General features: G+C 41.0%; 2 protein-coding genes and 1 long non-coding RNA gene across 9 annotated transcripts in view; 2 read left to right on the top strand and 1 right to left on the bottom strand.

The window, feature by feature from the left end:
- The window catches only part of LOC110404201 (dipeptidase 2-like), a 28,790-nt gene extending 13,462 nt beyond the window's left edge, over positions 1 to 15,328 (top strand). For 4 of the 6 annotated variants that reach the window (XM_021408261.1, XM_021408259.1, XM_021408260.1 and 1 more), the window contains 6 exons: positions 39 to 108; positions 610 to 786; positions 1,268 to 1,355; positions 2,030 to 2,105; positions 3,738 to 3,873; positions 5,089 to 6,830. In XM_021408261.1, coding sequence (XP_021263936.1) covers positions 39 to 108; positions 610 to 786; positions 1,268 to 1,355; positions 2,030 to 2,105; positions 3,738 to 3,873; positions 5,089 to 5,277 — 736 coding nt within the window. In that variant the 3' untranslated portion in view covers positions 5,278 to 6,830. Of the gene's footprint in view, positions 1 to 38; positions 109 to 609; positions 787 to 1,267; positions 1,356 to 2,029; positions 2,106 to 3,737; positions 3,874 to 5,088; positions 6,831 to 6,880; positions 13,093 to 13,756; positions 13,884 to 13,976; positions 14,075 to 14,157 lie in introns of those variants that run through there. The other 2 variants (XR_002442098.1, XM_021408262.1) reach the window with 2 other exon arrangements.
- SLC12A4 (solute carrier family 12 member 4) overlaps positions 16,142 to 26,056 on the top strand; it is a 48,422-nt gene continuing 38,507 nt past the window's right edge. Inside the window, exon 1 of one of the 2 annotated variants that reach the window (XM_021408254.1) lies at positions 16,142 to 16,434. In XM_021408254.1, the coding sequence (XP_021263929.1) occupies positions 16,161 to 16,434 (274 nt within the window). In that variant the 5' untranslated portion in view covers positions 16,142 to 16,160. Of the gene's footprint in view, positions 16,435 to 16,684; positions 16,873 to 26,056 lie in introns of those variants that run through there. The other variant, XM_021408256.1, reaches the window with a different exon arrangement.
- LOC110404202 lies at positions 16,879 to 23,759 on the bottom strand. The gene is made up of 3 exons (XR_002442099.1): positions 22,494 to 23,759; positions 18,244 to 18,404; positions 16,879 to 17,131 (listed from the first exon to the last, which is right to left on the bottom strand). It is a non-coding gene; the product is annotated as an uncharacterized LOC110404202 (long non-coding RNA).

Here is a 26,056-nt window from a genome sequence, read left to right on the forward strand (position 1 = left end):
CAGAATGGTATGACTGCTCTCTCACTCCTCTTTTCAAGGTCTGAATCTTCATCTAAAGGAATACACAACTTTTATCCTAATGTTACTGGTTTGACTGCATTTGGCCAAGTAAGGATCTCTTTTTGAGTGAATGATAATCTAAGCAATCTCTCATGCAACTAACAAATTCTGACCTTTTCAAGAACATCTTATCATTAAAAACGTTATTTCTGTAAGTTCCTGCTAGTTAGGACTGGTTAGGATTCAATAAAGGTAAATTCCCTGTGATGATTCTTGGGGTAACAAATGCATTAGATTTAATTCTAACAACTGTTTCAACACAGATCTGAGGTGTGAAATAGAAAGCAGAAGTAGTAAGATGCAAACAACAATTCAAAAAATGTATTTTGGATTGACTAAGCTTTCAAAGGCTTGAGGATGCAGTGGTATGCTAGTTACTTACAAGTGAATGAATCACTGTTAACTTAATAGGTAAATAGAAGCCCATGAAGTTGCTGCATGCTCATAACAAGCTGACAGCTGCAGAATTTATCTGGTTACATACATAATCTAAATGGTTTCTTTTAAGGAAACACAATACTGACACTGTTGTCTGAAAATCTGTTCCAGGAAGTGGTAAAGGAAATGAATCGCCTGGGTATGCTGATAGATTTATCTCATACTTCATATTCCACAGCAACAACTGCACTAGATATCTCAGAAGCACCAGTAATTTTCAGCCATTCTTCTGCATTTTCTGTTTGTAATCACTCCAGAAATGTTCCTGATGATATCCTCCAGAAGCTGGTGAGTGCTTAGGAAAACCCAAAAACTAAACCAGAAACAACGAAATGAGGAGGAGGTGCTGAAGTTTGGCTAGTCTGGGGCAAATTTATACATGCAAGTCATGGTGTTTACTTTTCACCTCCCTCATCTATGAACTATCTATGATTTAAGCAGATCCCAGAGCAGCAAGTTGCACATTCCCTTCTGAGCTATCTTCTTTGGGTTGTGTTTTGTCTTTGATTTCAAGAATAAAGTGGTTGCAAATTCTTTGAAATTCTGGTTGAGTTTGTTTGATGTAGACTTTGATGATTCAGGCCACATGAGGATGTAACGAATCCAGGGTAAAGGGCAGAAAGGCAAAGCCTTTTTGTTACCATCTAATCTTTGATGTATATCATTATGCTCACTGGTGGATGGATAGAAAAGGTTCTACACGAGATATCTGTGAGGTTTGCAGGACACACATGCGGACACTCATCGCCTGTCTCTTCCTTTCTTTCAGAAAATGAACAAGGGAATTATTATGGTGACATTCAATGCAGATGTACTGGCCTGTGGCAGAAAAGTTGTTAATGTTTCTACCCTAGCAGGTTTGAAGTGAATATATTGTGATTTTTGTAGGTGGCTTCTAAGAATTTCCTGCCATCTGGGTCGTTTTTCAGACTTATGAATTGTGCTGCTTGTTTATTTCCTTCCCCACACTAACCCAGCTCTGAGTCTTCTTGGAGCTAATATTCATTTAGACAATAGCAAAAGCTACAAGGTGCATAGCTTGAGGAACTGATGTGCCTACATAAAGCCAAGAACCATTAATTGCAAAGTAATTGTTACTTTCTGGAAAATACCTTAAACCTTTCTACTTAAGAGTGCAAAACTTTGGTACGTAACGGGTAATGAAAAACCTGTTGGTATATGTGGGCTTTATGTTGGGAATTAATGTGCTGAGATGATTGTGTCTTTTTCCATGTTTACATCTCACTGGTTTAGGTATTATTTTGAAGACTGCTATCTGATGCACTTAGTAACACGTAATATCCAGATAAGCATCAGTAAATATTCTGAATACATCGACTGTGTTATTAAAAATTAACCTGTGTTATTAAAATTTAACCTGTATTATCAGCATGTCTTTTGAGTTATTTTTAAAAATAATTTTACTATGAATCCATGTTTAAGAACAGTATTCTGCCACCAGTATGTCTGAATTGAATTATTTCTTCTTGGGATATGCTTAGATGTTGTTTTCTTTGTTATTTTCTTTCAGATCATTTTGACCACATAAAGAAAATCGCAGGTTCAGAATCAATAGGAATTGGTGGTGACTATGATGGAGTGGAACGGTTGGTAAAATCATATATACATTGATATTTGCTCTTCAAATTGTAAAAACTTTGATCCCTTTTGGGGAAAAAGAAGACAGACTAAAAGAGTTGTAGCATGTTGTCTTGTGATGAGTGCTAAAACATGTTTTATGAAAAAAGGACACAAACATTACAACGGCATGAAGGAGTGCCCTAAATGTGGAAACTAGCCCTAATGTGCTGTGAGCTTTGCAGATGTGTGCTGTAGGCAGCAGTTTGTGCATACAGAAACGATGATGGAGGGTGCCTTCCTCCAGACCAAAGGTGAATTACAGAAAAGATGCTTTGCCCTTCAGACGGTAAATGGGTTAGCCCAGGACTGCTGCAAAACTCTTGCAATTTGCAACCGTACCTTAGGCTCTCTGCTTCTACCTTCTAGAGGGAAAAGCCTAAAGTGCCTTTTGAGCTGTGAAACAACTCCTGCCTTCTGGTCTTGGTCAGCTATCCTTGGCATGTGCTCAAGGAAAACAGAACATAGTGAACAGCCTACAACATAAACTCCTCTGTTCACTCCTGGGGAAATGTTATATTACAGTGCAGAAAATAAGAGCAGACTGGGTCGCATTTGCTTGCCTAACCTTTTTTTTTTTTAATGGGTTCAGATACACTTGAATGTGAAAATCATGGTGAGACTTGAGTCTGTAAAGCAGTATGGATGTAAAAGGAATGTGTCAGCTCGCATGATAGTTAGCCAAACATAGGTCTGAAAGTATAATCCTCATAATGAAAATGCAGTTTACAAAAAAAGGACACATTTTATTGCATGCATTTTCATAAAGACCATTGGTTTGATTGGTGGTGGAGTTGTTAAGGCCCTAAGCTCCAGCATAAAGTAGCAGTGCTTGAGATATGCTTACCATCACTTCTCCACAGAAAAGAGAGGTAACAGAAAATAGTAGTTATCTCAAAACAAAGTCCAAGACTCATGGAATACAAGTTAGCTGTTCAATGCAGTCTTTGCAGCTCCTTATTCCTGCTTATTCCAATAAGAATTAGCACAAGACATGTCAGTTATGTATGCTGTAATTTCTTCAGTGGAGGGTTCTGAACAGCTTTCTTTTCACTGCCCAAACTGCTGAATTCAAAGCAATATTATTCTAATTGTATTTTGTTTGGAAAAATGACTTTGTAAATAACAGAGTACATAAAACTGTCTGCAACTCCTTAGCACATCAGGTGTTTGTGAGTACCCTTTTATTCTCAGTTATGTAAGTGCAATATACAAACTCCATTGGTGATACAGCTGTTTCCTCTTACTCTCAAGGCCAGATATAAGAGGGTCGATGTCTACGTGTGTTTTTTCATTTGCTTTAATATTCTCTATGCTGTTGTCCTGGCTGCACTTAAGTGCATATTTGTTCCAGAATACATAGTTTAGTTCTGCTAATCAGATCCTCTCTGCAGAAAAAAAAGTCTTGCATGGTGTCTCAGTCCTGCTTTGGGTTTTGTCAGTTGGATTCGTTATTTTTCTGACACCTCAGAAGAAGAAGTAGATATAAAAAAGCTCATTCTAAAAGTGAATATGTGCAGAAAACGACTTAAAAATATAAATATTTTGGTATGCTTTTAAGTGATCTGTGTTGAATGTTCTTGTGTGGCTCTTTCCAACAGTTTCCCTGAGGGACTGGAAGATGTTTCGAAATACCCTTCCTTGATTGAGGAACTTCTAAGAAGAGGGTGGAATGAAACTGAACTAAAAGGGGTCTTAAAGGAGAACTTCCTCCGTGTCTTCAGGGATGTGGAAAATGTAAGATTAAAAATTAAACTGAATCCTGATTCTTACTAAAGGAAAGAGAGACACTGCTGGTGTCTTGCTTTTTTATACTCAGTGAGAGAGTCATGAGGGAGTTTAAGCACTTAATGTAATAATTCCAAATGCCAGGGAAGAAACCAAGATGTCAAGAGAGTATTAGTAGAATAAAGGAAAGTGAGAGAGAGTGGATGGAACTCTGTGGGGCCTTTTGTTTCTGGGGTAGTCTGGATAAGTAAACATAACTGACTTCTAAACACAGTCACTTCACACTTTGGAGAAGCTGTAGATTTTCCACCTATATAGACCTTGTCCTTACCTGTGTTTGTTGATGAAGCAAGGAATGCTGACTCCTGAAAATCAACTAAGTTCTTGTCCTAGGATCATGCTCCTTTCCAAAAGGCTCTTGTCATGGCTAGGTCACTAACAGACAGAAAAAAATAACAACTAGATCACAGCAAACTTGAAGTGTAAATGACAGAAAGGAGTCCAGAAGGATGAGGGAGAAGTAAGAAGAAAAGAGATGGTATGGCAACAGTAAGAACCCCCTAAATGATAACTTTTTCAAAAGCCTAGGGTTGCAAATTGCAAGCTGCCTGCCTATTCTTGTTTTTCTTTACAGAATTTAATAAGTAGATATTACACACAAAACCTTATAGACACGTATATTTTTCTTTTCCCCATTTGCCTTTTTGAGGTATGTGAGGTGAAAAGAAATCAGTAAGTTTTGTACCGTTCCAAGTAATCTGCCAGAATATCTGGCTGTTGCTTGGTTGTATATGTGGCAGCCTGACATGAAGAGGCTGACATTCATCCCACTTAATCAGTGTGTAAGGTTTACTAATTATCTTCTTTCTAAATTAGAGATGTTTGAAGTTCTGTCCTGAAGAATGAGCTGACTTCAGGGAAGAATGCTTATGAGTTAGTTTACTTAAGGCCTTTCAGTTAATGCATTCACATGTAGTGGAAGCCAAGGCAAAGAACAGCCAGAACTGTGACTCTTGCTATAATGCATTTGTAACTATTAGTGGGAAATAGTTCACTGGAATGCAAATATGAGGATAACAGTGTTAATTTCCCTGAGTTTAGATGTGTTTTTGCAATACAGTTTGAGTTGGTTCACTTGAAATAGCATTGAATTTGCCAGCTACATTAAGACTTTTGCCATTGTGTCAGTCTGGCTTTCAAGGGCAATCTTTTGAATTTTTCTAGGTGCGGAAGAATGATAGACTAATGGATGTAGGTGAGAGTGAAATCCCACATGAAGAAGTACAAAATTCCTGTCGCCTAGACCTACGTAATACTCAGATTCAGCCTGACAGGTCTTTTGGATTTTCTTCTATGGCACAGTCTTTTAGTCTAACACTTGTATTTGTACCATATTTAATACTATATTATTAATCATAATATCTGTGGATTCTAGAGTGAATGGAGAAACTAATTAACTTTTGAAGGGTGAGCTGTTAATGTAGACCTATGCTGGAATACTTAATATTGTTTCTATACTTTTCACCTGCGTACTTGAAAGTTAGTGCAGATTTTAAATGTTGTGGCAAAAACATTTATAATTAGAGGTGAGAAATTCTGTGTCACTCAGATGAAACCAGGACCAACACTGTAAATGGAAAACGGTCACACTTAATGAATAAATCCTCTAATTCACGACACATGATTTTGGTACACATGTTGTGGCATTTGATGTAAATACCAGGGTCTAGAATCAGCAGTTCCACACAGGCTTTAGTGGACATGATAAAGACATTGAAACAGCCGTACTAGGATTTTTTCAAATACTCCTTCTTTTTATATGATACAGGTTTCATCACTGGTCAGAGAAGATATCCCCACACCAGCAGGTGTAGAAGAGTGGTTGTGTGTGTTTTTGGTTTTTGTTTTTGTTTTAGATTACAAACTGGATGATGTGGCTACTTGAATTCAGTTTTAATACCTACAACTAGCTTTAGGGAACCATTCTGCAGTACTAAACTTGTTTTTGAGTGCTGACCAGGACAATGGGCAGCTGGAGAGTTACTGAAGGGAGAAAGTAGGTGTCTCATATTCAGATGTTAGCAAAATAAAGGAACAGATGTTCAGGTAGTGTTGTAGATACTCTTGCATAATTTGAGGATGATGTCAAGCAGGAACAGGATTGAAACAGCAAGTCAGTTTTTCTCTAGAATAACTTGAGACTGTTCCTGCCATCCGTTCCTGCATACATGTACCAGTAGTGTTTCTGGAGGAAGACACGTCCTGTTGTTGCTTCAAAATGAAGCTTAATTAGCTCTTCTGATAGGGTGGTCTCATTGATAAGTATATTCTGAAGGTGCTAGAGGCACTTAAAGAATTCTTTATAAGCCATGTTGAACATTCTAGTGCATACAAGCCAAGTTTTTAAGAACAGTTTCTCAGCAAATACTGAGAATATTTACGGGTGTACAGTGGAGAATTTCAGCACAAGTCTGGTCTTTTCAATACTGCTTAACTGGTATCACAAATTGTTTTTACAGCATTTGATACTGGTCAAATGATGAATGCAATAATGCAGATATTTACTTCTCATCAGTACTTCTGCTAATAGTTTCATAACCTGCTGGAAAACTGTAATCCATGATCTCTTTCACACAAATAGTACTGTGATAGTAAGTTCATTGTATGTTTGAAATGTAAGATTTTTTTTACTGCTTCCAGCCTTTTTATTTGTGTTGTCACTTTCCTGCCGAATTTGTACTTTTTTTTCCCCAGTACTTTAGCATGGATTCAAAATGCATTTGTCCCCTTGAAGGTGTGCGTAATACTTTTGTATCACTCTGATTTCACCATGGTGTAGATAACTGTGGTTTACTTCCTTGTTTTATCTGTAATGTATTGCACTTATGCTCTGACTGTTTTGTGTAATGTTTAATTTGTAACCTTCTGGCAAAATATGAATTTAAATAAAATATTGTTTAAAATTTTCTAGACACTGTTGTAATCTCACAAAACAATGTAATGTTCAAAACCATAGGAACCCTGAAATAACTGTGCAACTTTGCTGCAGAAGGAAGGCCATGGTATTGTGAGGCTCCAGAGCTCTACTCTGCATTGGAAGCTAGTTCCCCCGTGGTGGACAGAAGAAAGCCAGGTAGATTTAAACCTGCAGGCTCGTGGAGGTAGGTAGTTAGCTTCATCTTCATTCAAATGCGGCCTAACCTGGAGAGAAGTTTGAGCAGGTACTCAAGAAAAGGAAATGTGGATGACACAATGTAATTGCAGCAAGTCCTTGATGACAGTGTTTCTGGCAGCAAATCACTTGGTCAGGCTATGTGGAACTAGATAGACTGCATCAGGGTAGGATAACCTCTACTTCACAAAATTTTGCACAGATGTGCAATGATATAGAAGTCCCCCTTACCATTACTCCCCATAAAGCTATTTGAGAAAACTTCAGATAAACTGCTTGCATGAAACCAACATCAAAGTGAAAAATCATTGAGCAAGAAGTGGAATCTTTTGCATCTTGTAATGATTATGCACATGGTATCTAGCTTATCTAGTAGATGTAGTTACTTTCTTTTTTCTTAAACAATCAAAATCACACAATCATGGAATGAAATGTCTTAGAAAGGCATCTAATTAGAATCACATTTCAAAAGTGAAATAAGATACAGTTGTGACTGCTGTCATAAAAATTATAGTGACCCTTCAGTCTGAGTGCTTAGTGTCTCCAGTCCCACTGTCATCAGGTTGTGAAAGTAGTGTCACAACTATGCATTTTCAGTAGCTGAAACATAAAATGATTGTATTCTGATTTTTGTCTCCCAATAGTTAGGATGATTAATCCAGAAATTGGATGCCTTTGCTTTGCACCAATTAATAGGAACAATTTGCACTGGTAATTTGAAATGGATGATAGCTAAACTGAGATTCTATTACAGTTGGTGGTATCAGTGAAGTATCAGATTTAATTAAGATAGCAACTTTGTAATAGGCTTTATGGTAGCCAAATGGAAGAAATCAAGTCATTATTCACCTCTTCTAAATAATGGGTTGTGAAAATATGAATTTTGAAAACAGTTACTACTATTTCTGTAAGTATCATACTTCATGTGCTACAGGGTAGTTTAGGTTCATATTGTAAATAGGAGCTGAACTTCAAGACATCCTTAAAAATGTAAGGCTTGTGCTTTCATGTGTGATATGCCCAGCCAAAAACTGCAAACAAAATATTGATGCAAATTTATGATTTGATTCTAAAGGGTTGATGCCAGTACTCTTCCTCCTGTGCTACCCTTTTAGATTAATGGGCTGTAGCATAAACAGACATAGATGACTACTACAGTTCTTGTTTGTCTCATCTACGTAAGTAGTGATGGCAGAAACCAGGCCCAAAAATTCTGTCCTTACACAGAGCCAATCTGTTAGGTAAAATCTGAGTAGTTAAGTTCATTTATTTAACTACTCACTACTCAGTGAGTACCATGTTTAGGCCATGAAAGGACTTTTACATGTTTTACATTGGATGTGGAATACTTAAATATAAAGTTCAGTGGGCATCCGCCCCACAGAATCAACTTTGAAAGGACAAATATCATTGCATCTCCATCATCTTCTGAAGTAAAGTACTACTGTCAACTTTGACTGCTTCACTGCTACCCTGCATCTTGGCTGCATGTTGTTTCCCTTGTGACAGCATTGCTGATTGTGTAAATACACAGCAAGCTGGTTTAGGAAGCTGATCTAGCTGGAATTACTCTTTTCCTCTCTCCAGCAATAGGTTTTCTGCTGATCATCTCTGACGAAGTTAACAGTGTTCACAATTAGAGGAGAAGCAGAACAAGACTGCAGCAATTGAAACTTGGATTTATTCTGTTTGCTATTTGTAGCAAAAATGCTGTCACGGCCTGAAGCAGTGATGGAGCACCTGGTGGGAAGCCAGGGCCAACCCAGGGGAGCTCAGGTGCATGCAATGTACCCGAGTGACTGGAGGGCGTGGATCCTTCCCAGATCTCATTTAAGGGTTGGCAGCGGAGGTTAAGAGTATCCTTCTGGAGATTCCTGTATACTTGAGGCCTTCTAAAAGTAAGCAGTTTCTTTCCCTTGTTTCTGTGCCTATGGCTGTTATGTTTGAGCAAATCCCCACTTGCTGCAGCCTGGCATCTTGCTGCTCTGCTGTCATTGTTGTGCTTTCCATTGTGTTACACTATTGATAACAATTGCTCATCTGTTCACCTTTCCCTGAACAAATGCATGTGGAAACAATCAATTTGCTTCAAATTCTGAAAATGCAACATGATTAGTCTACCACTCCTTCCCTTCTCTTAAAAAGCCCAACCAAAAAAACACTTTTGTGTTTGTGCTTAACGTTTGTTAGTTTTAATCTACAGTCCAGTGTGGACTGTAGGTTAGCTGAACTGTGTTCAGGATAGACTGATGCTAGGTTATTCTTCTTGCTCCATTTCGGACCATTTGAGGTGGTGTTTTAGGAACTATATATATTTTTTTATCTGATATTGATTTTTATCATAGAATCACGGAATCATTAAGTTTGGAAAAGACATCTAAGATCATCTAGTCCAATTATCAACCGAACCTCACCATGCCCACTAAAACATGTCCCTCAGTGCAACGTCTACTATTTTCTTGAACGCTGCCAGGTACAGTTGCTCCACTGCCTCCCTAGGCAGCCTGTTCCAATACCTCACCACCCTTTCAGAGAATAAATTTTCCAAATATCCAACCTGATCCTCCCTTGATGCAACTTAAAGGCCATTATCTCTCATCCTATTGCTGTTACCTGGAAAAAGAGGCCGACTTCCACCTTGCTACAACCTCCTTTCAAGTAATTATCTTGACAGCTTACTGACAAGCCTAACATCTAAGAAGAACACCTTGAAATGGTTGTTGGGTGTTTGGTGCTCCTATAATATTCCCTTTGAAAAAAGAACACAAAACTTGAATCTAAAATCTTTCATTAGCTTTCATATTTACTTACAATATTATTATGTAATTGCTATCAGAGAAAAAAACAAAATTCCATAGAAAAAGGAAAGCATTTTCATCCTAGTACTGTATTTTGTAAGTGTCAAGATCTCTGGTGACTAAGATAAAAGCCTTAGTCACCTGATGTCTAGTATTACTAGATGAGTTGTTCACACCTTGTTTGAGTTCCTCAAATTGCAAAGGTGACAGTTCTTTCTCCAGTGTATATGTTGTTTGAGAAATTGTTGCAATTTACCATTTTTTTTTCATTCAGAGCAAAAGCAGCACACAACCACTCTTCTGTGCACCATGTTCCTGTGGCCTCAGAGGAGATATTAGACAAGGTTCAGCTGCTTCTGTCATGAAAAAATCTGTCATGGGGAGGGACAACAAATTGTAAAAAACACTACCTCATTGAAATGCTGCTGCTTCTAGTCATCTCAAGTGAGAGATCGCTCAATTTTGCTCTGTTTCTGCTGATTTGTAAACTTCACTGGGATGATACTTTCCCCTGTGTAATGGGTAGGTATTTTTCTCTGAAGACTTTTCTCTGTATCTGGCTTCAGTATTTTCATAAAGTATTTCTTTCACCTGTGAAGTCAGCAGTTTTACAATGAAAGAAAAACAAGATATCTGGCAAGCATTCAAATTTCCCATGCTGAGAAACAAAATAGATTTTAAAATAGCTAATGTTAAAACTGAAGGTAATATGAGTTCTGTCAGACAAATAAAATGAAGGTCTCTTTAGTCTGAATACAAATGTTTGCAAAAAAAAAAACCCCAAAAACTAACAACCCAACCCTTTTGAAATGTCTGTTGATTAAATTTCCAGAGCATCCTCCTGTAGATAAACTCAGAACATCTAAAGAATCTTGGCTGTGCTTAGTTTCTTCTCTGAGTCATTCATTAAAAAATAAATAGATCGTGACAAATCTAAATACTGAAAAATTGTTACGTAAAAAAAAAAAACAACAAAACAAAACCAAAGAGAGATTAATGAAAGAACAAAAGAAAAAAAGTGCAACAAACAATGGAGTGTTTTTCCAGCGTCTCAATCCTACCCTGAAAATTACTGCAACAGTAATTAATTTTAGCAGTTTTAGAGGAGAAAAGTTTGATCCAGTTTGTCTTACTTTAAAGTACAAAATCTGAATTTGAAGGGAAAAATAAAAAAATTTAGACTTAGTGATTTTTCACTGTCTAAAGAGGAGTTCAATGTATATTTGTAGAAAATGTCTATTTCATGTACCAAATACGGTTATGAGTAACTTTGAAAGCGGGGAAGAAGGAAGTTCCTTGAAGTAAACAAATTTGGATGATAAGTGGCACCATAGTGTCCTCTTGTGGTCTTTAATGTGTAAGCCATGACATATTTTCTAGGAGAACAGCAGCAAAAATGTTCCACTGCTGCTAACAGACCAGCCCTTGTACAAATGAAACTTGACCTTTCTTTACCTTACTTTTCTCCTAGAAATGTCTTATGGAGGACTGCATTTTGCATCTCCCATAAACTCTTAATACTCTCTCCCCAGTTCTTAATGCATAAATACACATGGTCCCCTCCAATGGACCTCTTTCACAGACTGCTCATCTTTGTTCAGGATTAAATAGAAGCTGACTTTTGTCTGTGAGAAACCTTTGCAACCAGGTTACCAGTTTCCGGCCTGCTTTGTTAATAAAGCTGGTTTGATCCTCAAATGTGGAGAAGCAGGAATGTGCTGAAAATGGAAGCTCACTGTGATCAAATCCTAGCTATGAATTTGCAGGATTTCTGCCAAGCCTTCTGTTCAGGGAAGCTGTACCTTGGATGTGGCATGTTTTGTTAGGATAGTTTTTCTGATGGTCAGCTTTAGGCTACTTGTCACCCAGATTACACCTGAGTGGGGAAAAAATCCTTTAAAACAATAAGTTATGGACTCATTGTGGTAGATATTCCAGCACAACAGGACAAGGGGCATCTGGATCCCCTGCAATAACCCTTCAAATTCCTCGGAGTAAACACCATCATAGCCCAAATAGGATACTTCTAGCTTGCAGTACAGCAGAAGTTGTGGTGTTTAAATACCTGTTTCTAAGTTTTAAACAGTAGTTGGTTTTAAAACTTGCAAGTATTTGTTCCTTCCAGGTGTCAAGGCTTTGTGCCCCAGCTGTGTGGGAGATATCAGAGCAGGACTTAAGTTATACTTAGAATATTTTATTATTTTTTTATTTATGCTGTGTACAAATTTTCAAGCTTGTACTCTAACTACAAGCCCTATTTCTGTTCTAGATGGAATATATTTTTTTTCTGGATTACCATTCTCCTACTAACTCAATGATTCTGGATATCTCAGAAATACTTTTCATGACACACGGTTTAGAAATTTCCCATAGTTTCAAGGGTAGGTTCATAGCTTGTCCCGTTGACAAAGAGGGATGCATTATACTGGTCTGTATTAACAGATATATAATCTGATTATCATTTCAAACATCTGAATGTAGGTATTCCACTCAAGGAGTTTTACGTCTCATGGATAAACAGAGTTATGGATGTTTGCAGGCTTCTAGGCCAGTGCGTCCTGTGCATGCCCCTCCAAGCAGGCCATGTATTCAGCCTGGAGACACAAACAATAGTCAACAGGGACAGTAATAACTGGGCAGGTTACTCTGCCAATGAGACATTTCAAAGCTTCATTTAAAGAAAGTTCATTTATAATTTCTACAAAGCTTTCTGTGGTATGTTGTAACAAAACAACCTGAACAATGTTAGTGGCAGCACAACTTACAGATGAATTTTACATTTTTCATCATCTGCATTGTAATTTTTTGGTGTTTCTCTCTAAGGATTATGTTTTTCACTTGGCCTTGATTTCCCTATGTAGAAAAAATCATTAATATTATTATTATTTTAATTTATAATTTCTCCATTAAATTCAGGAAGTAGGGAAGATATAAGCTATCTCCAAACACAGCTTCTGATGCTGGGTCGTCTTATCTTTGAACAAATGGCAAATCACTTTCATTGTGAAGGAGGTAAAATGGTGTTACTTTTTCTCTTTGTTGGTTGTTAACATCACGTATTGCAAGCCTGTAAGCTAACAATACTCTGGAGCTCATATAAAAAGGCATTTGATGTACTACATCACCTGAGGCTGAGTCAGGCTGTGGTAACTTTACTGATAGTAATTCTGTGTTCACTTTCTCCCAGGATGACTACAGGCAAATCATGCCAGAAGCTGTAGATCATCTGTTGGGGATGGGAAAGAACACCTTGCACTTGTAAGTCTACAGCTAGCATGGTGTGCAGATGCTGTGTCATACTGGGCAGTAAAAGCCAAGCTGCTTCTTTTTCTTAATACTTGAGTGGTGTCACCTGTAATATGAAGTGTCCAAGGCAAACTTGACCTTGCTTGCCTGCCCATATGACTTGTATCAGGATCTTTGGCAGTTTAATGAACTGTCCTTCTGGAAGACTCAATTTCTTATACAACCTTCTTCTTTGAGTTGAATTATTTAATTAGAGGTAACATTACCTCATGTAGATGCTGTAGTATTCTAGATCAGCTTGTTTTGTTCCAGTTTCATACTGATATTAGACAACTTCTAGCTTGTGGTAACTTTTTAGAAGTCACAGTCAGTATTCATACTCAGGAAAAAAAAGCAGCAAAACAGTCACTTGCTTGAAATTTCAGTTTTATTACAACCTAGATGCTAAAAAAGTTGATATGGGCAGATAACTTCCTATCTGTAAATATTGGTGGTCTACAAATCAGTAAAAAGCCATCGTCTTCAGACAAAAGAAATATTTTTGTTTCAATAACTTGAGTAGTTTCCTTAGGCCAAATTCTCTCCTAAAACATTTGGATGCAGTTTCCATTCCAGAGAGGGGAGTTGCCTGTCTATATGGATAAGCTTGATTTTTTTTTTCTTTTTTTCCCTCAAGGCATACAATTTCAGTGCGATGGGTTTAATGATACTTAACCATTCTGTAGTGGCCTTGATGTATTTTTGGTACCTAAAGGAAGACAGCTCCTTGCCAGACCTGCTTTCAAAAGCAAGATGAGAAGGAGGTGACCAGTTTAATTCTTCCTCCTGAATAATGACTGCGAAAAGTATTAACTCTTTACACTTCTTATAATCCCATCTTTTTATTTTTTCCCTAGGACAGCTTACTTAGACCAGATGCTTTCACTTAAGAGTTTTATAAAGTCAAAAACAGGAAAGAAGACAGAAGACTAAGCATAAACTAAGTTACTCAATGGTAAGTTCTCATCTTGCCCTTCTATATAAAATTCTTTGTACCCTATCAATCATTAATTTTCCTGTTTTCTTGGTGGACTCTAGATTCTTATACTTGTGAACACTAACGAGACAGAACTCAGCCTTAAGAAGTTAAACAGAAAATGCTACCTGTTGGTCTATTTTTCTGCATTTCTCTGGGGGAAAATACATTGCTGGAGATAACTCAGTGGACTGAGTGGCACACTAGTATGTTTTCAGTCTGTCAGTACTAATACTTCTAAAATCAAAAGAAGCGCTTTCTAAATTCTCAAAATTTGTCTAAATTACTAACAGCTTCTTTGGGTGGGTAAACTTCACAGACTTCAGTGTGATTACATACAAAAACATGAAGATACATTGTCATCTTCCTTAACTGAGCAAAATGACACAAGTAAGATGTAGTGTATATGAAAACACAGGAGTCTTAGAAGTCTTTCCACTTGTCTGATCAGTGCTAGGAGGTGTAATTGTTCTGGCTTTCCCCAGAGGTGGTCTACGGACAAGTTTGTGTTAAGTGAACTGAGAGACCTGTAACCCCCTGGCTGCAGCCACCCCACAGCATGGATTCTGACTGTTTATTTCAAAACCCACCTAATTAAGAGTAGACCTATTACTCATGAACAAAGCATTTTCTCTGTTGCTTGTCTCTCTTCTGCTCATTACAGGTTTTTCTTTCTCCAAGTGACCTAGGGGTTGCTTTGTCAAAAAGGCAGGACAAATTCATAAAGCTAGAGATAAGGTTCTTCTGAGTACAAGAAATGTTGAAAGTCTTCCCTCTTTCTCTGCTCTAAGGCTTGTATCCTCCCATAGACTCCTATATAGAACAAAACATCAGTACTACCCTGACTTGTCGCTGATTTATTAAGATGTATTTTTAATCAAAAATCTACAAAACTAGTTTGAGTTGGTACTCTGTAGTAAAACTCACGTAGCAAAATGTAGGAACGGTTCTGTAAAGCTTTTTTCTCTGATGACTGCATAATATATTAAATAGGGATCCTTTTACTTTCAAGAGTAGCTTTCCAATGCAGACAATAAATAGCATTAGCAACTATTAATTGATCTTTAAACCCCTTGTGAGGGCTGCCGCATACTAAATAAAGGCCGAGATGCCCAGCGCTGGCGCCAGCTTTTTTCCAACGTGCAGGCAGAATTGGCTCTTGCTGCCTCGGGGACAAGAGGCCGAGACAGCCGTGCCCCGGCCGCAGGGACCCGCCGTGCGCGCTGCCGCCAGGGTGGCACTAACAACGGTGCGGCCCCGGCTCCCAGCCCCTCCTGAGCAGAGGGGCCACGGTCCATCTGCCCTGGCAGTCTGCTGCCTTAGCAACTGTCTGCTTTCAATAGGGCTAGAAATGCCGCGCCTCTAGTTAGCATTCCCATTTCCCAAGTGGAGGATTTCACTCCGCGCTCCCCCAGCCTCTTTGTGCAGTCACGTTTTTCCTCCTGCCTCCCTCGGGCTTGCTGTTTGCCGTGCTGTTGCTGAGGCTTTCATGCAGCCGAAGAAAGCGCGCGCAGAGCAGCCACCCCCCGCCACCACAAAGACAGGAAACGGGGACAGCTGCCGCATCTGGAGTTAACGATAGCTCTCACGAAAACAAACCGGCTCTCAGGGTGCCAGCGTGTCTTTAATTAAGCCGTTGCCGATCAACCGAGGCCCGGGACTTAATATTCAGGGGCATGGGCGAGCTCTCCTAATTGGCGTGCTCTGCTACCCCGGCGTCCCGTTCCGTTTTCCAGCACGGCGCCGTCACCCGGGGCGCGCGACCCCCTGGGCCGGCAGCTCCCCCGCGGCCGCGGCCCGGCAAATGGCGGCGGGGGAGGGAAGCATCCCCCCGGGGCGCAGAGCGGAGGGAGGCCCGCCCCGCCCCGGCTCCCGCCGCCCCCGGGCCCGGCCGCTGTCACGGTGGCTGCGGGAGGAGGAAGGCGCCCGTCGTCCGCGCCGCCTCCGGCCCCTCCTCCGCGCCCACGCCCGGCGGCGCGACCCCCTCCCCGCGCCCCGTCTCCCGCCCGCGGCCCCGGGGGCGGCGGCGGCCGCTCCGCCTCACCGCCCCGGCGCTCGGAGGGGAATGGGTGGAGTTGAGGAGCGCGGTTTCCTGAGAGGAAGTGACCGCACGGGGCAGGAATGCGCCGCCGGCTCTGCGCCGCATCCCGCCTGCCTCGCCGCGGTGCCGCGGGGAGCCCTCTCCGCCCCGCCAGCCATGCCGCACTTCACCGTGGTGCCGGTGGAGGACAAGCACCGCGCCGAGTACGACAGCGTGGAAGGGCTGAGCTGGGTGGACTACCGGGAGCCGGCCGCCGCGCCCGCCGCTGGCGACTCGTACGACACCGTCAGCTCCGACGGTGAGCGGGCACGGCCGGGCGGGGGGCGCCGGTGCCGCTCCCGGAGCGAGAGCGGTTCCCCGCTCGGACAAAGGCCGCTCCCAGGGTCGGCGGCTCCGCCGTTGGCAGCGCCGGGGCGCGAGGCCGCGGGGAGCGCCGTCAGCCGGCGGCGGCTCCGTGCCGGGAGGGTGCCCCGGGGTCGCGGGGTCGGGGTGCGCCCCGCCGCGCCGAGGAGCCGCCCCGGGGCCTCCCCTGCTGGCCCGTAGCCCGGGGCGCCGCGGGCCGCCGTTATCGGGCCTCCCGCAAGCCTCGGCTTCGGAGCCGATAAGAATCCGAGGAGGTGCGCTCGGATATTTCGGGTCCTCTGCCTCGGAGAAACGGGCGGTAGAGAATTCTGTTCGGTCAGATCTCAGGTGACCCCTCGCTCTTCCTGCCGTTGTCACAGAATGCTTCTGCCCGGTGAGATCTTAGCCGGGCCCTGGGTGCTACGGCAAGTGCGTTGTGTGCGGGGGGCTTTCCCCACTGCGCCTCTTGGGCAGCGCTGCTTTTTGTTGTTAGCGGTTAATGTATTCTGATTGCAGAAGAGGTTCGTGTAAACGGGACGGGATTTCGGGCGGCGAGGAGCACAGCTCCATTAAGTAACCGGTGTCAGCGCTCAGCCTGTCTTGGTGTTTTTCTGTGACTCTCAGTAAGACGACGTAAATACGATGAGTGTTTCCTGTGAGAAAAGGAAGAACGCTCAGATTTGGAGAGCGGAATAGTTCTGGTAAAAGGCTGTTTCAGCTCTTTGCGGTATCTCTTGTGTTTTTTCTGCTTTGGTTATGTCTAGCCCTTGTAACCTTTGGGAAGAGGACCTTCGCCTGTGCTCAGCCCGTCAGTCTGACTTGCCCTCTGTGAATCACATGTGATTCTAGGCAACAAAAGAAGAATCAGTAAACACCTGACCTGTTCTCCTTTGTCTGTGCAATCAGACTTTTTGGAATGTGGGTGTTATGGGGTGCACAATATAATTGCTAAAGGGAGCCTGGGCTGCTCAGAATTGTGCTCAGGGAAGAGGAAAGGTTTATTTTGCTGAGTGATACTCAGTTGTCATGAGGTCAATGCCAAGTTCCTACCATAGCACCCTGCTTGGTTCTCTTTGAATTTGTACTTTGTTTCAATCTCTTAACGTGTACGATTTCTTTCTCTTTGCATAGTTTTCAAATGAATTTTAGATTTTGTATAGGCCTTGTGCCTATTACATTAGTTCTTCCTAACATGGGCGCTTACAAGTGATGAAAGATAAACGTTCTTCCCAATTTGTATGCTATTACAGGCAATTTGAGGTGCTAGCCCCAAAGGCTGTGTATGGCCTTGGCTTTGTTTTATAAACAGGTCTGTTTTAAGCTCAGGTTACTTAACATTCCATTAACATGTATGGCAGTAGTAGATGTTTTTTTGTGGAGCACTTTCTTCCCTGGCTAGCTGCACCCATGGGTTGGTAAGTGGGACTTGTGGAAGCTACTGCAGTGGTGCAATGGGGAAGGTCAGTCAGCTCAAGCTGCCTGTCATTTGGGTAGCAGTGCCTGTAGGATGTGTGCAGGCAGCACGCTTTATGCCTATCCGTAGCTGGCAAGTTGCGGTCTCTGCAGCGCACAGAGCCATGCTGCTGGAAGTTAGCTTAGTCTTTATTTTGCTAAACATCTGGTAAATCACTGTTAACGTACAGTAGTTAAGTTCTGTTTCTGTTTGAACTGTAACTGCCTTCTATTTTTTAATTTACTTTCACAGTAATTAAGTGTTGTTTCATATCCTCGGGGTATAGGTATACAGATACATTCTCTTCCCTACCTGTACTGGCAAGTGTGTTCTTCCCCACTGGCCTCTTCTGTCTCCTCTGAGATCTCCTGGGTTATGGCTCAGTAGAGGGGAATTTAAAATCTCACTCAGATTACTCCTCTGGTTCTTGATGCTTCCTTCTGTGTTGTGCAGAGCATAGAAGCCTCTGCTACCTGGAAGAGAGTTGAAAATATGGCATGGTAGAGCTGGAATGCTCCTGTTGAAGCCAGAGTATCTCTCAGCTGCTTCAGGCTGGCCAGAGCCTGGAGTATCGAGGAAAGAGAGGGGCCTTCCGGAGCTGTCTGTGGCAGCTGATTATGGGGCTCTGGAGGAACTGACTGACTGGTGTTGGTGGCTCCCCTGGTTCCAGATAAGGTAAACTTTAAATGTGCAAATTCATAGTTTTGGGTTGTGGCCCTGTCCCAGTGCGTATGATTCATATTGGCACTGTGAATACACACAGAGCTGCCCAAGCAATGCCAATTTTCCAGTCTTTCTGTGCAGTCAAGTAGTGCCACCAGTATATGAGAATTACTGAATATTCTCCAGGGAAATTTTAAAGCAGCTTGCTAGTCAGACGTTTAAAGACTTCTTTGGATTGCTCGGTTTGATTGGAGATGGGTTAAAGCTACTGAGTGATGATATGGCCCTTCAAGCCTTATGATTGAGCATGGTTATTCAGTTCTGCTTGTAGCTGGTCTCTTAACAGCATGCAAAGTAGCAGATTTGTTGGTCAGATTCTCCTTGCGCCATCTCTTAAGCTTATGATTCTGAGGTCATTTCCCTCTAACCTTCTTACTCAAAACTTTATTTGTCATAGCCTTACTTTTTTTTTGAATTCAACTTTATTTGGGATGTCAAGTGATATGATGTCACCTAAGCAACACAGAAGTGAAGCCATTCTGCACCAGAATTTCTCATCAGCCATTTGCATAAGAAGGCATTGGTCAGTGCGTAATAATTTAGCCTTCCCAGACAGCTTCATTGTTTGCTTGTGAATAAGCAGATCCTTCCTACTGCTCATAATAGATTTTGACATCTTCCATTTAGAAAAAGAAGTACAAAGAATTATGCTGTGATCCTATGACAAACATGTGAGCCTTGCTTCATGGACCGACAGGGATGAGAAATGTGAATTTGGCATCTCTTCAGTCTTTGAAACAATGTCAGCGTGTTAGCTTGGGTACACAGGGTAAGAAATGGGAAAGTGGGGTCTAAATAGTATTTAAAAAAACCAAACAACACAGCAAATAAGCTTTGCTGTAATAAGAATCTCAGCTTTACAGTGATTGTGCACGCTGTTAACTGAAGTGAGACAACATCATGTTTCCTGAGGGAACTTATTTATCCTCCTGTGACTTATGTTTGTGGACATGAGAGGCTAATCAGCTTGGTGTCACTAACCAACTTTGGTCAGCTGCCATCCTTGGTTTTTGCCAATGAATAGCTCTGCTTATGTCCTAGTTATCACATGCCTTTCTTTCAGCCCACAGTTCTCTAACTAGACTTGAGACCTTCTCCTCATGCTTACAGTCTGCATTGGTATGTACAGTGTCCTTGTGCAGCAGCAGATTATGCCGGTCAGTTTTAATAAACTATTTTTGGACTGGAGAAGGTGGATCAAGAAAGTTCTCCTGTGATAGCAGTGAATTTTTATTTTAAGCCTTTTCCCAGTTCACTGCTTTTTAATATGCGATGACTTAGTAGGAAAGGTTTTAAGTTGCTTTCAAGACTTGAGATAAAGCTTGCATAAAATATATCTGAAAATACTTTTAGTGCCGTTAAATCGCTTTGCAAAGCACTTAGTTCTTATATATGAACGTTTTGTCAAAGGCCAGAGACAAGCTAAAATTAGTCATGTAACAAATTAGGTACTACAGCTAAATAGGGATGACAGAAATAAACAGCTAAAAATATTTTAGGTTATCTTAAATTCTAGCTAAAATTTCTGCTAGCAGCAGTGTGGGTAAGTGGTGCTGTGAGAGTTGTCATAGCAGCATGTTTTTGCATAACCTCTGTAGCACGTGCACCTTCACCAGTAGTCCTGTTGCCTCAGAACTGCAATAAGAAGTCATGCAGGAGGGGGCTTGGGAATTTGAGGCAGAAGCTCCGAACAGTTAGGGAGAAAAATAACTTGAGAAGTACACTGATGTCAGTGAACTGCCTCTTCTCGTGACTAGTGAATTATAGTCTTGATGAAAATGGTATGGATATTGCATCTCTTTAAACCTAATTTTAATGAGGATGGTTTTTTGTTTTGTTGTTGGAAAGAAACAACAACAACAACATGGGGAAACCACGTTCTGCCAAGCGTTGCACCACAATTTTCTGTTTCTGTAAAGCTTGAAGTGTGAGTTCAGAAATTTTACAGTTGTCCTATGAGTGCTGGATATGTCAATATTTGTTCCTGTTACGTAAAGATTTTGAGATGCTTTGAGTTAATCCCCTCAACAGTAAATATAATTAAGATACACTGCTGTGGTTGTCATTGGAAATGCAGATCCTGAAAGGAGTCTTAGCAGCATGGTCATCCTTGTGAAGGCTGGTGCTTTTTTGCTGCTTGTACAATTGGCAGTTAGCACAACACTGATTGCAGCACCAAGCTCCAGAATACTTTTCTCAGCAACACAGGTGCAGAGATAAGTGGACCCTTGGTAGAGATAAGGAAAGATAAGCGTGTGGTATGTGAAAACTGAAAGTGGAGAAGTGCTTTGTGACACGATTAGCTGTGTGTAACACTTGGATAGGTGAAAGAGATTGTAACCTGAAAGCCAAGGATTTTTTCTGAAATTTGCTGTGAGATCTGGTGTGACCGATTTTCATGGAGTCCATGGTGGATACTCAAATTTCTTGATCTTTTTAGTACCACGCAGTTTTACGGAGTTAAATTCAATTAAAAAAATGATTGCCTGAGAGGAGAAAAAAGCTCATATTGCTGCATAAACGATCACTTTTGGCAAAGGTGTTTCTCTTCTCTTACCTCTAACTTGTGCAGTGGTTAAGGCAGAGCTGGGGAGGCTGCAGCTGTCCAGCACCAAGGGGTTCATGGTGCCAGCTGCTGGCTGCAGGAGACTTCACTAAATATAGAAAAACACGGTCCTTTCTGTGGGTTCTCTGGTATTTGAGTTATTTGGAAAAGCTCACTAGAGGATCTTTGTGATATGTCTAAGTGAGCTGCAGGCAACTCCTGTAACTGTGGGTGGATACTTCTGCATGTTGCAAAAAAATAAAAGAAGTTATAAAAATAATGATTAAAAAAGAAAAGCCACTGCCAGTCTTTTGTAGCTGTTGATTTACTAATGTATTTATTTTTGCTTGGGAGAACACCTCTATTAGAAGATGAAGTAATTGCACGTGAAAGTACATGGATTTTCTATCTAAATCCCTCTGTAAATGCACGCTCCTTTTGACTTGCAGAATGCCCATCTCAAACTATTTTTCAACTATGGTTTCTTATTTTTTTGTGTGTGTGCTGAAGTGGTGTCTCTTGTTCAATCTCTGTACATCCCTAAAGGAATTTAAATCAGTTTTTGATTTCTTATACTGTGTTTGTGGTACCTATCTCTCGTATATATAACTGATTTGTGTTTGTTTCATTCATCCCGCCCTTGCAAATTCCTGCAGGATTTTGCTTCCTTAAAGAAAATGCTGATGTTTGCTTTCCCCTCTCGCTCCATCTGCAGCAAAATAAAGGACTATGTTTTTGCGTGCTCTTAAAAGTAAAGTTTAAATTTGACTCCTGCTCTAAAGTTCTACGTAGAGTGGTGGTGAAGATACTTTGCAGCCGTGTTGACTAAGTTTCACTATTTTTTGCTGTTTGATTTTGTAAAGCCTCTTTATTAATGATCGGTTTTCAGTAGGCATCTGTTTCAGTGATGCCAAGTGATCTCTAAGCAGTGAGTATTACTGTTTTTTGTTCTTTCGTTGTGCTGCTTTGGGTGATTTCTTTCAGTATACTTGAAGTTTTGTCACACATGGAGAACTGCATCTTGTACCCTGGCTGCCTTAGCGAGTGCTAAGCAAACAATACTCTATTTCTACGCAAGCAAAAGAGAGAAATGTCATTCACCAAAAACATTAGCAAGATCAAATACTTGAGAGGTATTTAATATGTTCTGTCTTTTAAATATCAAATGATTACCCATTAGTGGATTAATCATGTGAAAGATCACAACAAAAATAAATCTGTGTGTGATGAAATGGAGGCTTATGAAAGAGTCATGTAGACACTAACTTAATGATTCTAAGTAGTTCATAATTACCAGAACCCTGGTGATGTCTGCATGACTGGGAAAACACAGATCTTATAATCCACGTATGGCAAGCTTCTTTGCAGAATATGAGAGCATTTTGTCAGCTGGTATGTAGTACAGCTCCCTTCTCTTCAGAATACGAGAGCTGGCATGTGGAACAGGTCCCTTTCTTATGTCATCGAGTGCACACCTGTCTGGAGGTTATTTTGTAAGGTGTGTACCGCCTGTTTGTCCTCAATTGCCCTTATTTTAAGCATTGCTTCCAGAGTCTCCAATTATCACTTGCAAAGTTCCTGGAGTTAAAGGAGTAGCATTTTTTCTAACAGGTCACATAATAGAGATTTAGTTTTTTGTGGTAGATACTAGATTTGGCCTGGAAAAAGATGGCTGTTTTTTTTTTCCAGCAGCCTGAATACGTGTCTGAGCAACAGAGGTATATGTTAGGACAGTGCTGGGAATATATTTTTCCCCCCAGTTATTTGCTGCTATTAAAGGTACTTGGAATTTTTTTTTGAATCATCTTTTGATCTTCATTCCACTCTGTAGAACGGAGAGGTGGGATTTAATGTGCAGAATTTAATGCGCTAATTGACCAAAAAGAGCTTTGATTCCATTAGCTTATGGATGAGTGGGGAAAGTTGATCACTTGGCAAAACTGCCAAGTTAGCTGTATTTGCTCACTGGAGGCAGCCTGAGACTTGTTGGAGATGGAAATGAAATGGCATTTTGCTAAGTGGAAGATGAAGGGCGGGTGCCAGGCTGTGCTGGGCAGCTGCAGCATGAGGTGAGAGAGGAGACTGCTGGTACTAGCAAAGGGGACAGTCACCATCCCATCTTTGTATGAGTGGTCATTGTGCAATGACGAGAAACCAGGGAGCTGGTGTGCGTAGGACATGGCTTAGCAGCATTTCCACTGCTACTCAGTTCCTGGGTTTGCCTAATCCCCTGGAAATTTGTCCCAGCAGTCCATCTTCTCAAATCCAGAACAACTAATTTGCTCGGAGTGACCTGCATTCTCCTAGAAGCTGGGCTTCCAGGAGACATTGAATGACATGGGGTCTGTACTATAACTAGGATGCAATCTATTGATTGCTTTGACAATTAGATTCACAGCTACAAGCTTGTGTTGGAAGCTGGCTTGCAGGGAACTGCAGCAGGGGTTGTATAACAAGATCCTGGGAGAGGAGAGATGACGCAGGCTCTGTTTAGGACAGAGGCATGCTGTACTATGTATAGGTTCAAGCTAATTAAGCTTGAATGAAATGGTGGTGTTTTTTTTTTTTCTATAGCCTAATTGCCATTTTTCATTTTCCTCTGCCAGTAGCCAGCATTTGTTTGTGTTTGAAGGGTTTAGAACACCGTTCAGTCATCACAGATATTTCCATAAAGCCATTTAGACTAAACTTCTGCCTTTCAGATCCATGTCAAAGGGAACTAGGGATTCTTATAGTGTGCCACTGGAAACCACTTGTTTGCTGACTTTGGATAACTTCTAAGGAGGAGCCACTTGTTGAGACTTGCTCTTGCATGCTTTACATTGCTGATTGCTGCAGTAAAAGAAACAAATGCCCTGGAGTAAAATTATTTTTCATAAAATCATTGATAGCAATGCAACCTTGTGTTGTGACTGTCTGTGCTTGTGAACTGAGCAACCCCAAGCGTAGTCACTGTGCAAAGTCCAGTTCTGTATTTCCGTGTAGGAGGTCAGCCCTAAGGCAGGACCTGAGCAGTTCAAGAAGACGTTGTGGTTGCTGTGCTCCCTGATGGAGGATAGCCCATTACTGCTTCTCTGCTTTCTTCTTTTGTGTTTGGAAGCTTTGTCTTCCTGATCCACTTTGTATATGTTTGTATTCAAAGTTGATACATAATGCTAAAGTAGATGTTCCCTGATGGTTTTGCAGGTCTAATTCCAGAACCGATCACTCCCAAACACTTTTCTGATTTTCCTCTGCTGAAGTTATCACTGTCCAGTCTGTCATTTTACAGTATGAAATATTCAGCAGGAATACTAGTTTAAGGTATTTTGTCACCTCTCACCAGGATTTCTTCCTTTCCCTGCATTCATTTGTGTTTGGTACCCTGCACTGGGACATGATTCCAGGGCATAGCTGTTTCCAGGGTATCTTAAGTGAACTCCACCAAGCTTATCCAAATTAAGTTCTAGTATGGATATAACTTAAAGGTGATTTACATTGCTCAAGCAGAGACAGACCATTCACTTCTGACGTGTCTGTATTTTCCAGAGAACACAGCAGCAATGTCATGGATAAATTTCAGGGATGTGGCAGCCAAATGGAACAGGAAAAATAGTTGAGCTATAATTACTATAACCCAGTACCGACTAACCAGACAGTAGGGTATTGATCTGCCTTTTTGTAAGATAGCCTTCAGTGTACATGCAAGAAGCTCTAAAGCTGTAACTTGAGGCAACACGAGGAATAATTTCAGTTGTGGTGCTTTACCTTTGCCCTTTTTGAAGACACCGCGTTCTGGATTTTTTGGTAGAAGTATATGTTTAGCAGGGCTGAGCTCCACCATGTGTCCTTGAGTTTCTTCTGACTTAACTTCAGCATGTACTTGATTTAACTCCTGACTGGTGGAGCAGAAGAGACAAGAACCAGCATTACCTGTTGCCCCATGGAGAGTCTCCGTCTGTTACATGCTGTTCTCATTTTGCTCCGATGCTCTTGCAAACTGACAAACTTTCTGTAAAATGATGGTAAAAGCCATTGTCTTTTCCAGATACGTAGCTTTGCATTGTTTTGTGCTGTGCTGCAATGTGCAATACTTGGTGCTATCTCAGAAGCACTACAAGCTCTTGATAAGTATGTGCTTGAATATATATATATTGCCAGTAATGTGGTTTGTTGTTTATCATATGCACAATGTCAGAGAGCTCTCCACCCTCTAAAATTTTTAGTAGGGGTGGAGTGCTTTCTTTGCTTAGAGAAGTCTCAGGCTGAATTTGACTTTTCCAGCATTCTTTAGGTATTGTGACCAGTGGAGCTGTGAGATTTGTTTTTTTTAGCACCACACTGAAAAATCAGCTGGTCATCTTTGGCACATACAGAAGCTTAGCTCTTTTTTTGTCTTCCTGCTTACCACCAGCAGCCCCCTTTAGTTAAAAATTAATAAATAAGTAAAAATCTCTCGCACAGTCCATTTTCAGTGCAAGAAAAATGTTAGTCATTCCTTTCTAGATGAATTAGTTGAAAACTAATAAAGCATTTAGAACTTAGCAGTAAGCTGTAACTGATGAGAGATGTCTTCCCACTGTCTTTCAGGAATGAACAGTAAATGTCTGCTGTGTGCATTGTACAGTATGCAATGTACAAAAATTCTCAAAGTAATTTAAACCTTTTACAGTTATTTTCTGTACGTCTGGAGATGCAAAGCACTCTGGCCTGTGTCTCCTTTAGTCCTACACGTTCTCTGTAGGAAGTTCTCTGAGCTGTTCCCAGCTGCTTGTTCTCATTCCATGGCTTCTAGTTGTTGTTTGTTTGTTTTGGCATATGTTTTATTTCTTACATACGTTCATCTTTCTTCCTGCACAACTGTGGTCAGCTGAGTGG

This window comes from Numida meleagris, chromosome 10 (genome assembly GCF_002078875.1).
Source record: "Numida meleagris isolate 19003 breed g44 Domestic line chromosome 10, NumMel1.0, whole genome shotgun sequence".
Lineage (NCBI taxonomy): Eukaryota > Metazoa > Chordata > Aves > Galliformes > Numididae > Numida > Numida meleagris.